General features: G+C 44.8%; 1 protein-coding gene across 1 annotated transcript; it reads right to left on the bottom strand.

Annotated features, from left to right (window-relative positions):
* Nucleotides 1-314: 314 nt before the first annotated feature.
* Nucleotides 315-2,237, bottom strand: admb (adrenomedullin b). The gene is made up of 4 exons (XM_068596618.1): nucleotides 2,134-2,237; nucleotides 1,139-1,273; nucleotides 718-965; nucleotides 315-402 (listed from the first exon to the last, which is right to left on the bottom strand). The coding sequence occupies exons 1-4, from the start codon at nucleotides 2,235-2,237 to the stop codon at nucleotides 329-331; spliced, it is 561 nt and encodes a 186-aa protein (XP_068452719.1). The 3' UTR covers nucleotides 315-328.
* Between the last annotated feature and the right edge of the window lie 11,327 nt (nucleotides 2,238-13,564).

The following is a 13,564-nucleotide window of genomic DNA, read 5'->3' as shown; positions in this document are numbered from 1 at the left end:
AGATACTTCATTGAAGTTAAAAATACAAAAAAAAGACATGTTTAATATGTATTTTGGCTGTATAAAAATATAGTTGTATTGTGTGCTTAAATATAAGGTAGCTTTATATTTCCTTTTTATATACAAGCTGGTAATTAGATATTTTTGATATAGTACATATTGTTTAAATTGCACTTCACAAGCAGTTCACACCGGTTCGCTGGTGAGAAGCTTCCTGCTTGAGGCGGTTTGGGGTCCAGTAATGTCACTTTCTTGATGAGGAAAACATAAAACAGCAATCCTCCTCCTCTTCCTCCTCCTCCTCCTCCGCGGCGGCGTGGCTTCCTCTTCACTTCACGGCTTCCTTCGCAGGAGATCTGCAGGAGTTCTCTCGTATCTCAGCTGCCGAGCTCACTTTGGAAGCTGCAGAAGAGACAGCAGACATTCTGGTCAAGTCGCGCAGGTCTGACTGGAGTTCATCCATAAATCACACACTGAAGCCTGCGCCTAAAAGCATGCACAACTCTACATCTCTCCTTCATGCAGGAAGTGACCCGCGCAAAATGTCCCTCTTGATGTTCGGCTGTTTTTTTTTGGCATATCTAGTTGTAAATCTGCAGAAACAGGACTTATCTTGTTCTGGGAGCAAATAAACCCCAACAAGGATTCTCCTCTGCCCTTCCCGGCCTGTCTTTTAGGCCGATGTGCGTGTGCTTTTGTGTCTGCGGACTCGCTGACCGGCTTCGGGGCTCCGTCTTGGTCTCTCCGTCCGGAGGGCCAGCTGAGCGGCGGCGTCCGGGAGCGAGCGGCGACGGCGGCGGCGGCGTCCGTAGCCCTTTGAGCCAATCTTGTGTTCGGGGACGCAGGGCTTCAGCTGCTTGATCTGGTGCAGCCGGTGGAGCAGGTCGTTGTACACGCACGTCACCAACTTGCAGCCGGAGGATTTGGTCGACGTCGACCTCATGGATCTGATCAGCAGCCCACAGCTGGAGAACAGAAAACATGCTCCATGTTCAGAATCTGAACTTGTAACTCATGACACGGTTTTAAACCAGAGTTATCTTTTTTAATTCCTGCAATATCGCGCTGCGTCTGAATGCAGAGCTTCAGCCGTCAAACGAGAGCAAAGACACCGTCTAAATGCAGCTTTTCTTGTTACCTTATTGGAGGCGAGACACTCGTCGCGTTCTCATCCTCCTGCGGCTCGACGTGGACGTCGGAGCGCAGCTCGTCGGCCGTCGCCGAGCGGTTGCACAGGTCTCTCTTCACGCGGCTCTGCAGCCAGACTTTAAACCTGCCGCGGAGAGAGGAAGAGGTTCCTGATGGCAGAACGCTAACGAGCAGCACAGAGATGAAGTGATAACATCCGTACGAAAGCAGCATCCGAGATACGAGATGATCTCACTTCAAGGCAATGGAGCTCGAGACGTTTCAAAGGTCAGTTAGCGTTGAGCGTGGAAATCTACCAGAGTGACGTATCGGCCGATGTTAAGCTTATCAGAGATATCTCTGTGCTCGCTCACACCTCCGCTGGAAAGCAAGACATCGCAGTACAGAATGGACAAATGTCTGAGCGAGTGTATCGACTCGTGTTGGCACGATACCATAATTATGACTTTGATGCGATACATCCCATAAATATCACGATACCCGATACGATGCCACAAATACGATACGATACAGCTGTATTTATCTATAATAGTCATAAATAAAACATCTGTATGGTTCCCTGCTTGTTCCTGCCCAGCTTTATGAACACTTAACTTAAAATAGCTTTAATATTAGCATTAGCCTTCAGCAAGATATTCATTAAAAACTACATCAGACGGCGTCTCAATTTACTTTGTTTGTCCACATTTTACAATTACGAAATCCCTTTTTACGACGTTTGTGGATCACTGTTGTGCAGTCCTCATCAAACACAGTTTAATCTGCCTCTAAAATCCAGCATCTGTGGAGCTCTTGCAGAACCTAAAACTGTCTTTTACCGTCTTATTTCCTGCACTTGTTCTCATTTACTAACAAACATAACCTGTCATGAGTTTATTAAGTGTTATTAAGGGGCGAGCAGCTGATTTTAAATGTTAAAGCACCACATTTTCTCCACCAAATGAACACAATGTTCTCTCAGTGCCGGTGGATCCGGCAGCTCACCTTTTCTTCAGACCGGCGTCGCGCTCCCCCGCGGTGCCGCTCGCCAGCGGCAGCACGGCGGTGAACACGCAGCAGCAGATGACGGCGTGCAGAGCTAACCGCATGTCGGCCCGGAGCTGTCGGAGGGCAAGATAAATAATAAAAAAAGATTTGTAGGCGTTTAAACTGCTGGTCACAATTGGTGATTGGTCAATTTGAGACTTGGTCGGCTCTGAAAGCTGCACAACCGAGTTGGTTAAGACTCATTCTGTTGGTCACAAATCAATATGAATGTATTGTTTTAAGGTTATTTCAGAAACATCTGTTCATCAGCACACCAAAAACCAACTCCTCATATCACAAATTTAAATTAGTCATTTTCAAAATGTTCATTTCAGTCAGTTTGCATTATTAAATACCCGAAAAACTCTTTAACAATCTCTTTAAAATAACCTTAAACTTTAATTAAAATGGTGGGAGAAGTCACTTACCTCTTGAGCTTGTAGCTTAATGTAGAGAATATATGATGCACATCCAAGTGAGCTGTGCACCTTTTTCTTTCTGTTTTTTGCAGTTGGAGTAAGTATATATTTTTCTCGGGTTGTAAAGAGTTTACCATGAGTTGTAGTCTGAAGTTTACACTGCTAACATGAGAGGCTTTATAGAAGGAGGGAGGGAGCTGTACCTGAATGCCAGAGCCAGTGGGAGGGACTGTGGGACAGTTCATGTCAACCCCGTCCACCCCACATGTCGACAGTCCAACCCAACACACACACACACACACACACGCATTGTGATCGAGTCAGCAAACCCTAGAAAGAAGTGAGTAATGCTCATGAGTTTGTGTGAAGGTTCATTGTGATTCAATGCACCACGTCTGTGAGGAAGTGTGAAAAAAATTGGTTTTGTGCATTGGAGGGATTTGTAAATTGACCAAATATTATTTTTTCCTCCCTCAAAGTGTATTCATGGACATGCAAATGGAGGCTTATGTGCACCAAGGCCATTTAGATATTCTTTGTCTTTAAAAAAAATAAAAATAGTCTTTCAACTGGTTATTTTTGGAGTCATACGGGCGCTTTCATTGGCTGTTCGTGCTTTGAAGCCGCTAAGTTGTTAATGGCTGAATCAATTGTAAAGGAGATGTGTGTTTGGAGTCAACCATCTGTGATTTTTAAATGGCTCCAAAATGGTAAGTATATCTAAAACAGCCGTGTTGTTGTGGTAACTGCATGCCCCGTGAACGCTCATGAAGGAAACACGAGCGTTTCACTCTCAAAATGACCAGTTCAACCGATCTGAGTGCCACTCGGCCAACAGCAGTCACCTCCAAGCATTCTAAGGAGTAAAGATTAACACGCATTACCCCTTAATGTTTGTTTTTTGTTTTTTTTAATCTTCCATTCGGCCACAAACGTGACCTTGACTCAACCGAGTTCGCAGGTTTCACTGAGCTCTGCCACGTTGAGGAGCCACAGCATCTGTTCTGTGTTGCGTTGAGATTTTATTCTACTGGAAGTTAATGCTAATGTCGCACTCCTCGCTGAATGTTCCTGAGAAATGTCCAACGGGACTTTTATCGTCTGCCCGAGTTGAAAGCAGTTTGACACGGCTCACTCCAGCCGAGTGTTTGTTTTTTATCACGTTACAAAGTCTTAACGTAAGATTCACGGCCAGTTAGTCTTCTGTAAAGAAACCTCACCTACAAATCCTGTTTCTACTACTCGCCTCGTGTTACCTTGAATTCTTAAGAAATCTGTCTTTTGCCTCCAAAGTTGGACGAAGAATCCGAAAAACAAAACATTCAAAAAAAAAAGCTGAAAAGTAAAATATATAAAATGAAATTGTGGCCTTAAAAAAAAATCCAAAATCAAATCGTAGATTCTGAGAATCCTGTACAGTAATAGAGAAAAAGCGTGGTAAGATTCTGGGACTGACGAGCATTGGCGTGTCACAGCTAACTAGCTTGTTAGCGGTTAGCTTATCAGCCCAACGAGTAGTCAGGTGACTGGTGTGACCTCGACCTTTAGTGCACAAAGCATCTTATATTTCAACACCGGAGAGCTGCTTATGAAAGTCAACGTTAGCTTCCTCAAAGGTGCAATACTTTTTAAAGTAAACTGCACAATACGAAAATAAAAATAAACGTGGGGAAATATTGGGACGGACTAGCGGCTGCATGTCACAGCTAGCTAGCTTGTTAGCGGTTAGCTCGCAGGACTTAACGAGTAGTCAGGTGACTGGTGTGACCCCGGCCTTAATTTCAACATCAGAGATCTGCTTCTAAAAGTCAACGTTAGCTTCCTTAAAGGTGCAATATTGCAGCACACGCAACACAAATATAAATATATATATAATATAATATATCTTAAGTTAATCAAGTGAAATTCAGGTATGATGCCACCTGATAACTTGTTTGAACATTGCACAGATAGCGCTCTGGCCTTTTGACAGTTGGCAGAAATAAAAAAGTACTCGTAGTCCTCGACAGTTTGCTATAAATCTTTTCCCCTCTGACTTGTGCTGACCTGCATTCAGCTGATGCAATCCCAGCACGCATTACAGCCTCCACCTCCCTTCATCCTCGGCACGTCCGCGGGCTGTCGGCGCTCGTGCCAACGTCAGGTCTCCTTTGACATGACTTTATGAAAACACAGTGGCACAGGAAGCTGCGACGGTTCTATAGAAACACATGAGTAATGCATTTGGCAGCAGCACGGCGCCCTCGATGGGCCAAGAAGATGATTCAGTGATCTGTGTTTTAACACGATCCCTTTTCCCGCTCTTAAATTAGATGCAACGTGCTTGCGGGGTTGTATTATTCCAAAAACAGATGATCAAAATCTATCAAGCCATAGGTGGTCACTATGGCTTGATGGATGTGTTTTTGTGTCTATATCAGTAAGCCAAGATCTTTTTTTTTATCCTCTTGACTGCAAGAATAACTTTTGCATTACATACGAGAAATGAAGACAATATGTTGTTCGGTTAGCGGACGAAGCTGCGATTGATTTCCACAGTCAGGGGTCAGTGGAACAAGAGGTGAGCTAAACATTGGCAGGCTCCCATTTTGTGATAATATTAGATATGCGGTGTCTATATATAGTTGCATATTTCATCCTCTGTTTCTAATACTACTGAGTTATAGGGATTTTATTAACTCTGCTCCTCGTGGGTCCGAATAGAGAATCCACGGCGAAATCTCACATCTCTAAAAGTGAGGCCCGAACATTCCTCTGACCTCCTTCCCAAACAACGGAAAATCACAGTATGTTTGTTTTGTTGGGAAAAGTACAAGATGTGATATTTACCAACTAAAGGTGGAAATATCAATTCAACCCCATTAATGACCGATGTGTTCAGGGATTAACAGAGCGATCTGAAGTTAAACACTTGTATGACAGGGTGCGATACAAATATACTTAAATATTATTATTATATACACATGTAGCACATGCCTGGACAAGTCAAGCAAAACAAATCTAACATTGGTACCAAGCTGTGAGCACATCTGTAGTTTGGCTTTCTTGATTCCTGTTTGTGCTCATGGTTGAATGCACTTCTTGTGCGTCGCTTTGGATAAAAGCGTCAGCTCAATGAAATGTAATGTAGTGTAAAAAGGGTGAGGAAGGCGGGGCTGGTACGCACGGCAGCTCTGATTGGCTCAGTTTGAAAATCTAGCCAGCAACACAACGTGATTAACTGCTTCATAATCTTCGACATTAGATATTTAACATTTTACCATCTTGGAGCCCATCGTTGATGAGTTGGATGATGATAAGATACTCGTAGCAATGGCCAAGACCCATGGGAGGGATAACTGGAAGGATCTGACATGTCGAGAAACGTGAATGGATATTGAGTTGAGAGATGATGTCACCTCCAGTTTGGCGTTTTGACTGTCGCCATTTTGGATTACGACCGTCCATGGCACAACGAAGAGACCACATTTGGATTGTGGAAGAGTGACGTAGAGATGCTGTGTACCAAGGGTGCCCAATACGTCGATCAAAGGCAGTGCTTGGTGATCGTAGACCTGCAGTTCTTGAGTTGGCTTATGGAGAAAATCCTGCAGAGATTTGGAGACCTTGGGAAGATATTGAGGTTTATTCACGGGCAGTTTTGGAACTTACTCACGGAGGAAAAGTCCCTGAACAAGAGGAAATATGCTGCCTTCTTGACTGCATTATTGGGCTCTACTAAGGCGAGTCAGCCTTGATCCCACATGAAGAACATTGAGTCAAACACCGCTCCATGACTGATGATCTTGGAAGTGTGCTTGAGGACGGCTACCAGCAGCTACTGTCCGGGCGATGCAACCCAGACTGTTTCCATGCGGTGCAAGTCGCCCCCTGGTGGTCAGGAGAGAGAATGCAGCTTTAACACGTGAAGCATAGACTTCTATACAACCAGAGGAGTCGCCCCCTGGTGGTCAGCCCCTGAACTCAGAGTGTAATGTGTCAACAGCTTCCCGGAGACACTCGTCCATCCGAGCCCGATGAGGCGATGCTGAACCTTTCTTCAGGAGATAAACTTGTTCTATCCTCTAAAGTTATGACGGGTTCAGTTTCCTCTTCCAGTTTGTTCAAGAGAAAGATCTGGCTTTGGCACATGGATGAAGTTCTTCCATCTTCCACATGACACATGTGTGTGTGTTTTGTAATTGGGAAGATGACAGGAAATACCCACAATTTATTGTGTCTTGTTCGTTTTATTTTTCAGTAACTCCAGGAGTCACTTTCTGGCTTCATCTCATCGACGGATTTTTTTGTTTTTTGTTGAAAGTTTGAGTGTTTGCAGATCACATGGCTTTATGAGATCGGATTTTATCGTCTCCCTGGCAGTGTTTCCGTTCATGCATTTTTATGTGCATTTCTGAAGAATTGTTTTCAGAAAGCTGGACGCAAACTGCAAAATTCTATCAAACTTTGCAAATTTCTTTAGAAGTTTTTTTTTTTTTATGTCCGATGGAAACACTCTTGCCAAATAAATACTTCCTCGCCATACTTCTTCTACTCGGTTTCCTGGCTGATTACAGCCATGCGTAGCCTATAGCGTGACAACTTCTAACGATGAGCCCTCGTAGCCTCGTTTATTTACCCCAAACCAGGTGACAGGCGCAAAAGTTTGCTTAAAATTTGCAAAAAATTTGGCCTTTCGGCGCATGGACACATGCACCGAAAAATGAATACTGGTAAAGACAAAATGACTTCTGGTAATCCGTCAGTCTCGTTAAATTGTGCCTGGAAATCAAACGTGTGATTTATTGCAGTTACTTAGTGCCATTTAGATAAATAGATAAATAATTACTTTATTGATCCCACAAGGGAAATTCAGGGTCCAAGTAGCTCAAGACATCACACAACATAATATTTACAAACACACACTATTAAAAAAGAAATATTAAAAACAAGTTGGGTGTCAAGTCAAGTCCAGGCTCGGGTGGAGGGAGGGGGGCGTGTTGTGCAGGGGGCTGACATAGCTAGTAGCCAGTAAGGGTGTTGTGCAGAGGGCTAACATAGCTAGTAGCCAGTAAGGGTGTTGTGCAAGGGCTAACATAGCCAGTAGCTAGTAGGGGCGTTGTGCAGAGGGCTAACATAGCTAGTAGCCAGTAAGGGTGTTGTGCAGAGGGCTAACATAGCCAGTAGCTAGTAGGGGCGTTGTGCAGAGGGCTAACATAGCTAGTAGCCAGTAAGGGTGTTGTGCAGAGGGCTAACATAGCCAGTAGCTAGTAGGGGCGTTGTGCAGAGGGCTAACATAGCTAGTAGCCAGTAAGGGTGTTGTGCAAGGGCTAACATAGCCAGTAGCTAGTAGGGGTGTTCGGCAGGGGGCTAACATAGCCAGTAGCCAATAGGGGCGTTGTGCAAGGGCTAACATAGCCACTAGCCAATAAGGGCGTTGTGCAGAGGGCTAACATAGCTAGTAGCCAGTAAGGGTGTTGTGCAAGGGCTAACATAGCCAGTAGCTAGTAGGGGTGTTCGGCAGGGGGCTAACATAGCCAGTAGCCAATAGGGGCGTTGTGCAAAGGGCTAACATAGCCAGAAGGGGCGTTGTGCAGGGGGCTAACATAGCCAGTAGCTAGTAGGGGCGTTGTGCAGAGGGCTAACATAGCCAGTAGCTAGTAGGGGCGTTGTGCAGAGGGCTAACATAGCTAGTAGCTAGTAGGGGCGTTGTGCAGAGGGCTAACATAGCTAGTAGCCAGCAGCGTGAGAGCCGAACGTTTTGACCGTTTGACCAGCGAGATCATTCAAGGCCAAGATGATTCGCTAGGAGATCAAATCGTACGGTTTTCCATTATTAGGCTATTAAAACATGTGGGTATCGTGTCAGAATATCAAGGAGGGGAGGAGGCATTGTGTTCCCAAAACAATACCGATAGTTACTTTTGAGGTTCCAGAAACACATATGCAAGCCACAGATGTTAATCACGTATTTTGAGGCTTTTAATACGTCTCACTTAAAAAGCACTGTCAATATTTTCCCCCCCAAAAAAAGTGGCGCCAATGCTGCTGCGCCTACGTGATTCACAAATTACACAGGAATCAACACAGATGAGAAGTGGTTCTAATTTCAGTGCGTTGCACTGTACCAGCAGTTTCATACTTTTCCACTTAATCACACACCAGATGTTCAGATTGGATTCACATTTCTTTTCAAAAAGGTCGAGGGGGGTTTTACCATTATTGTTGCATTTGGAGTCGCTCAACACGTCACGGCAATACATCAAATATCTGTTGAGATATTTTGCTGAAAGACAAAGTTGTCCATCCCGTGTGATATAAGTTAAAAACCCAAATATATTAACTTTACCATCGTGGAAGATTGAGCAAACTCAGCAAATATTCTCATTTGAGAAGCTGTAAAGGATTTTTCTGTCATCCCGGTTTCAACTCTTTTTCCAGGAAAAAAAATAAGTGTGTTTTAAAAACAGCATCTTTCATATCTCCACAACCACAAAGTCAATGAAATTAATTTAAATACCGTAAAATAATCATAATCAGCTGATCATTTTGATAGTAGAGTCAACTTGATCAGACACTGTCTTGGCAAAAAAGTTGGTAATTAAAATGATTTCTGAACTAAAAAACATGTTTTTTTTACTCCATATGCTTCCAAACATGCCAACGCTTTCCTGGTTGTGTTTATTGCTGCAGATTTAGATCCTTTAGGTCTTAATCTTTCTAAAAAGGTGCTTTATTAGTCTGTAGGTTGTTGTTAAGGCACCGAACAATACTTTATTTTAAACCTCTTTGATGCACCATGATCATCCTCATGCTCACGTTCATAGTTATACTTTTTGCAGATAGACATTTTTTCCCCAAAGCTTTGCTGAACAAATACATATAAATAAACACATATTGGAATTAATTTGGGTTTTTTACGACGACTCAAACACAGACGAAATGAGGTCTGAACCCCCTAAAGGTCCACCGTGTTAAGATGGTTAAAAACTTGACGATTACATAAAAAGTATTACAGGTTAGTTCTGCTTCATAATTAATCTCTGCCTTTAACTTTCCGTGACAGCAAACTCGCTTTACGTGTCAATATTTACTGATGATGAACAAATGAAATATAACCGACAGCGCGTTGTTTGTCATTAGCGACGCTCACGAAGCTCAAACCGGTGAAAGCAGAGACTCGATCACGAGATCTGGATCCAACATGGCGGCTTCGGGTCCTGATGGAACGGAGAGGTTTTTGGCTCGACCCTCAAACCTGCAGCGAGCTGCGTGAGCGAGGCCTTCGTGTCGATCTGAACCCCCAAAAGAAATGTCCGAGGAATGTTTCCCAGCACCTTGTTGAGTCCACGCCACAAATAATTTAGACCAAATGTCCTCCTGGACCCCCAGCTGACACGTGTTTTGCGTTTTTATAGCTGTCGTGTCGGGCGATTTTTTGGATTTCTCACTCGTTTTTTGTTTTTTTTTGGGAAAGGGATGGACTGAGAGAGTCTCGACATTCCAGCGGGGCGGGGGGGCAGGATGGGAAGATTAAGTTTGAAAAGCCGAAGACCTCGGCACCTGGCGGACGTGTCATCGATATCAACAACACTGTTTGTTCCCAGTTCGTTTGGTTCTGTTTGTCAAGAAATATCAACCTTTTATTATTCATTATTCATAGAAATCTGCTGGTACAACCTGTTCTGCTGAAGGATGACCACTGCATATTTGGTGCGTGTGTGTGTGTGTGTGTGTGTGTGTGTGTGTGTGTGTGTGTGTGTGTGTGTGTGTAGATGGTGTGTCGGCAGTAATTCCTCAATTTCTCTTCTCTTCAGTTTTTTCCTACTCTAATTTTAATTAGCCACATGTGCTTTGTTTCTATTCTAAATTTAAACCGTTTCTCGCTGTGTTTGTGTGTGTGTGTGTGTGTGTGTGTGTGTGTGTGTGTGTTTGTGTGTGTGTGTGTGTGTGTGACAGCATCTAAGAGTAATAGCTTTCTTGTCTCCAGCCAATTAAACCCAACAACAGTCACATAAACACAGAGCTGGACGGATCCTCCGCTTGTCTGCGAGTTGTTTCTCTTTTATTGACGTTCGTTGCGTTCGTTGCAAATCTACATCACATTGTCGAGATGTTTTTCGCAGATGGACGTCCCACAAGCGGCCCGTAAACGCGTTTCCAAAATGGCGCGTTCGCTATCGTTATCCCCGTGAAGTTAAACGGCGTAGCTGGCGAGCGACGTCTCCGCCTCCGTCTCATTCTGCCGCCGTGAGTCATCGCACGCCGAGCGGCCGCCGCCGCCGCCCGAGGGATTCAGACCCTTCAAGCTCAGTGATTATGTGACACTTCGTTAGAGATGGAGAGTTTCTTTATATATATATATATATATATATATAGATATATATTTGAGCCAAAGGCTCATTAGGACTCTGTGGTTTACGGCATGTTTTCATCACAGTTAAGTGGAGCGACGGCTGGAGTAATGCGTCAGGAATCTATTTACTTCTCTTCTTTCTTTTCTTCTTGGAGACATAAAGTGGAGGCTTTCTTTCACTGCGACATGTTTGTCAATTATGTAAATGTTCCTCAGACGTGACCGGAGACGTTTACAGGATGAGACTCAGTGTTTGTGTGTTTGGCAACCGGATGAGACGTTGATGCATTTTATTTGATCCTGCAAGACTTGGAAACACTTGTCCGTGTTCTCGTCAAAATCAATGACTCTGCTGATTGTAACAAGAACAAAAATAACTACAATTGCTAAGAAAATCTGATTTGTTTTTGCACTTTTGTTCTTATAAATGAAGTTAAATAACTAAGTTCCTGCTGATAGAGCATGAAACGCTCCCAGATGAGAACAATGGACTTACAAAGTGATTCATTCTCAGCTTTTTGTGGGTGATTAAGGCGCTGATCTCCACAGGGTTTCACTGCTGGTGTGTCGCTTTCCCAAAATGTACGTTAGTCACATTAGGTTGGAAGCCAGCGAGAGGAAGGGAGAGGGCGTCGACGATGACGGTCGAGACGAGCTGCCTTCCTCCCACTCGTGGGCATGACGGGAGAACAAAGCAGGTTGTGTTGCTCCGCGGTCATAAATAGCATAAGTGTGTGTGTGTGTGTGTGTGTGTGTGTGTGTGTGTGTGTGTGTGTGTGTGTACGGATGGGATGATGATGAGGAGGAGCGTGCAGGTAATGCCACCCTCTTATCGCCTCATCAAGCACTTGTTGGCCTTTCACCCGTAAAGAAGAGCTCCGCCGCCTCCTTCACCTGCTCCCTTTCAAACCTGCTGCACTCTGGGTATTTTTAGCGCGGGGGTTTCTTCATACACTCTGTGCAATTAGGTAAACAATGCTGGTAAACAATGCTCCAGCTCCACTCTTGGCTCATGAAAAGTCAGACGCTTTCAACTGCACAAGAGAGAAGAAGAAGAAGAGGAAGAGGATGTGCTGGCAGGGAGCACGGCCGTCCATGGGGGTTGCAGTTTTTTCTTCTTCGCAGAAACACTTGTGTTTCATATTTGCGCCTTGCCACACATTCTTTTGTGTTCGCGGAGGAGGAGGAAGAGGAGGAGGAAGAAGAGGACGAGACGTTGACGGCTGAAGCCTCTCTATCTTGTCACGTGGAGCATTCCTCTCACATGGAGTCGGATTATTCAGACGAGCAGCCACCTCCTCTCAGAAACGTCTGCAGCACATCTTACTTTACTTTACGTCCTCAGCCGTGTGCGCCTCGTTGCGTTGAGGGCGCGTGCACGTGCACGTGCACGTGCAGCATGCTCACATTCAGGTGTCCGGGTGTGGACACTGTAAGCATGCACGGAGGTTCAGGTTCAACTTTATCGTCATTAAGTTCTGTGACGACGACGTGTCGTCTGCAAAAGAAGCAGTTCAGGTGCAGCGTGTTGGAAACTATGATGCAGACAGTATGAACAGGATGTGTGTGTGTTAGGGTGCATTTATTTGTGTATGACTTACAGTAGGAATGTGTGTGTGTGTGTGTGTGTGTGTGTGTGTGTGTGTGTGTGTGTGTGTGTGTGCAGTAAGCTGTGACCTGTGAGGGTAATAATACAAATGGGAGGTCAGAGTGACACGCGGGTCAGTCCTCGCTCGGCTCTTTGTGTTGTCCAAAGATATTTATATCTGGATCAATTTGGAAAAAGATGGGTTTGATTTCCCCGCTTTGGCCCCCGGGGGCTTCGGCCTTCCTGTGGGTGCCGAGTCCACCTCACTCAGATGATTGGAGCCAGATCCTTTTGTCTCCTTGCACCCTTGAACCTCCCAAAAAAACTTTTAAAAAAAAAACCCTTGCGGTCATCAGTTGTGCGTCCAACATTACACGGATCCAAACTCTAATTTGGATGTTGTGAAATGTCAGGAGGGGGGAGGGGGGGGGACATGTGCCGGCAGACGTCATGCAGGTGAAGTAAGGTTGAACGTCGACCAAAGTGTGCGTTGTTGGAATGCTGCTGTTGGTTTCTAACCCTCTGCACTCGCTGTGTGTTTCACTTTTATGAGCAGCAGCGAGGACATCTGTTTGCGTCGTTTTCCCCTCTTTTTTGTTTTTTTGCAGGAAGTTTCTGGGGACCTTTTAATCTTCCCGTAAGAAATCTATAACGTTGAGGTGCGGCGATGTGCTATTTTTGTCTCTCTCTCTCTCTCGCTCTCTCTCTCTCTCTCTCTCTCTCTCTCTCTCCGCCAGATGCTTCTCTGAACTCTTAATGCGCTGTGATCGCACCCCTGGGCTCCATGAATTGTCACATGCGATCCTGTGAAGGAAGGTAAATGTTCTGCAGGTTTTTTATTGGACTCGTCCCAGGAGAACCGCCCGCCGATCCGTAAAACCTCAGCGGGCCCCGGGGGGCTCCGCAGAAACCCCGTTCGCTGTAAATACCCCGAATTCCTGCAGCTTTTTCGAACCCCTATATATTTTGAATTCCTCAGACGTCTTCAAACTCTTTGTATCTCAGACGCTCTGATACTCGAGGGGGCAGTGAGACCCCTTAACCCGC

This window comes from Clinocottus analis, unplaced genomic scaffold (genome assembly GCF_023055335.1).
Source record: "Clinocottus analis isolate CAN_PGR_092001 unplaced genomic scaffold, fCliAna1.0.p SCAF_38, whole genome shotgun sequence".
Lineage (NCBI taxonomy): Eukaryota > Metazoa > Chordata > Actinopteri > Perciformes > Cottidae > Clinocottus > Clinocottus analis.
Note: the sequence above shows the minus strand (reverse complement) of the source record. Positions and strands in the feature narration are given on the sequence as shown.

Bases quoted from the DNA above. Each gene is read 5' to 3' on its own strand.
- admb (XM_068596618.1), bottom strand. From the start codon at position 2,237: ATGCGGTTAGCTCTGCACGCCGTCATCTGCTGCTGCGTGTTCACCGCC. The intron at 1,274-2,133 runs GTGAGCTGCCGG...TCTCCGCGGCAG, and splicing joins GACGCCGGTCTGAAGAAAAG to GTTTAAAGTCTGGCTGCAGA. The intron at 403-717 runs GTCAGCGAGTCC...TCTCTTCTGCAG, and splicing joins AAGACGGAGCCCCGAAGCCG to CTTCCAAAGTGAGCTCGGCA.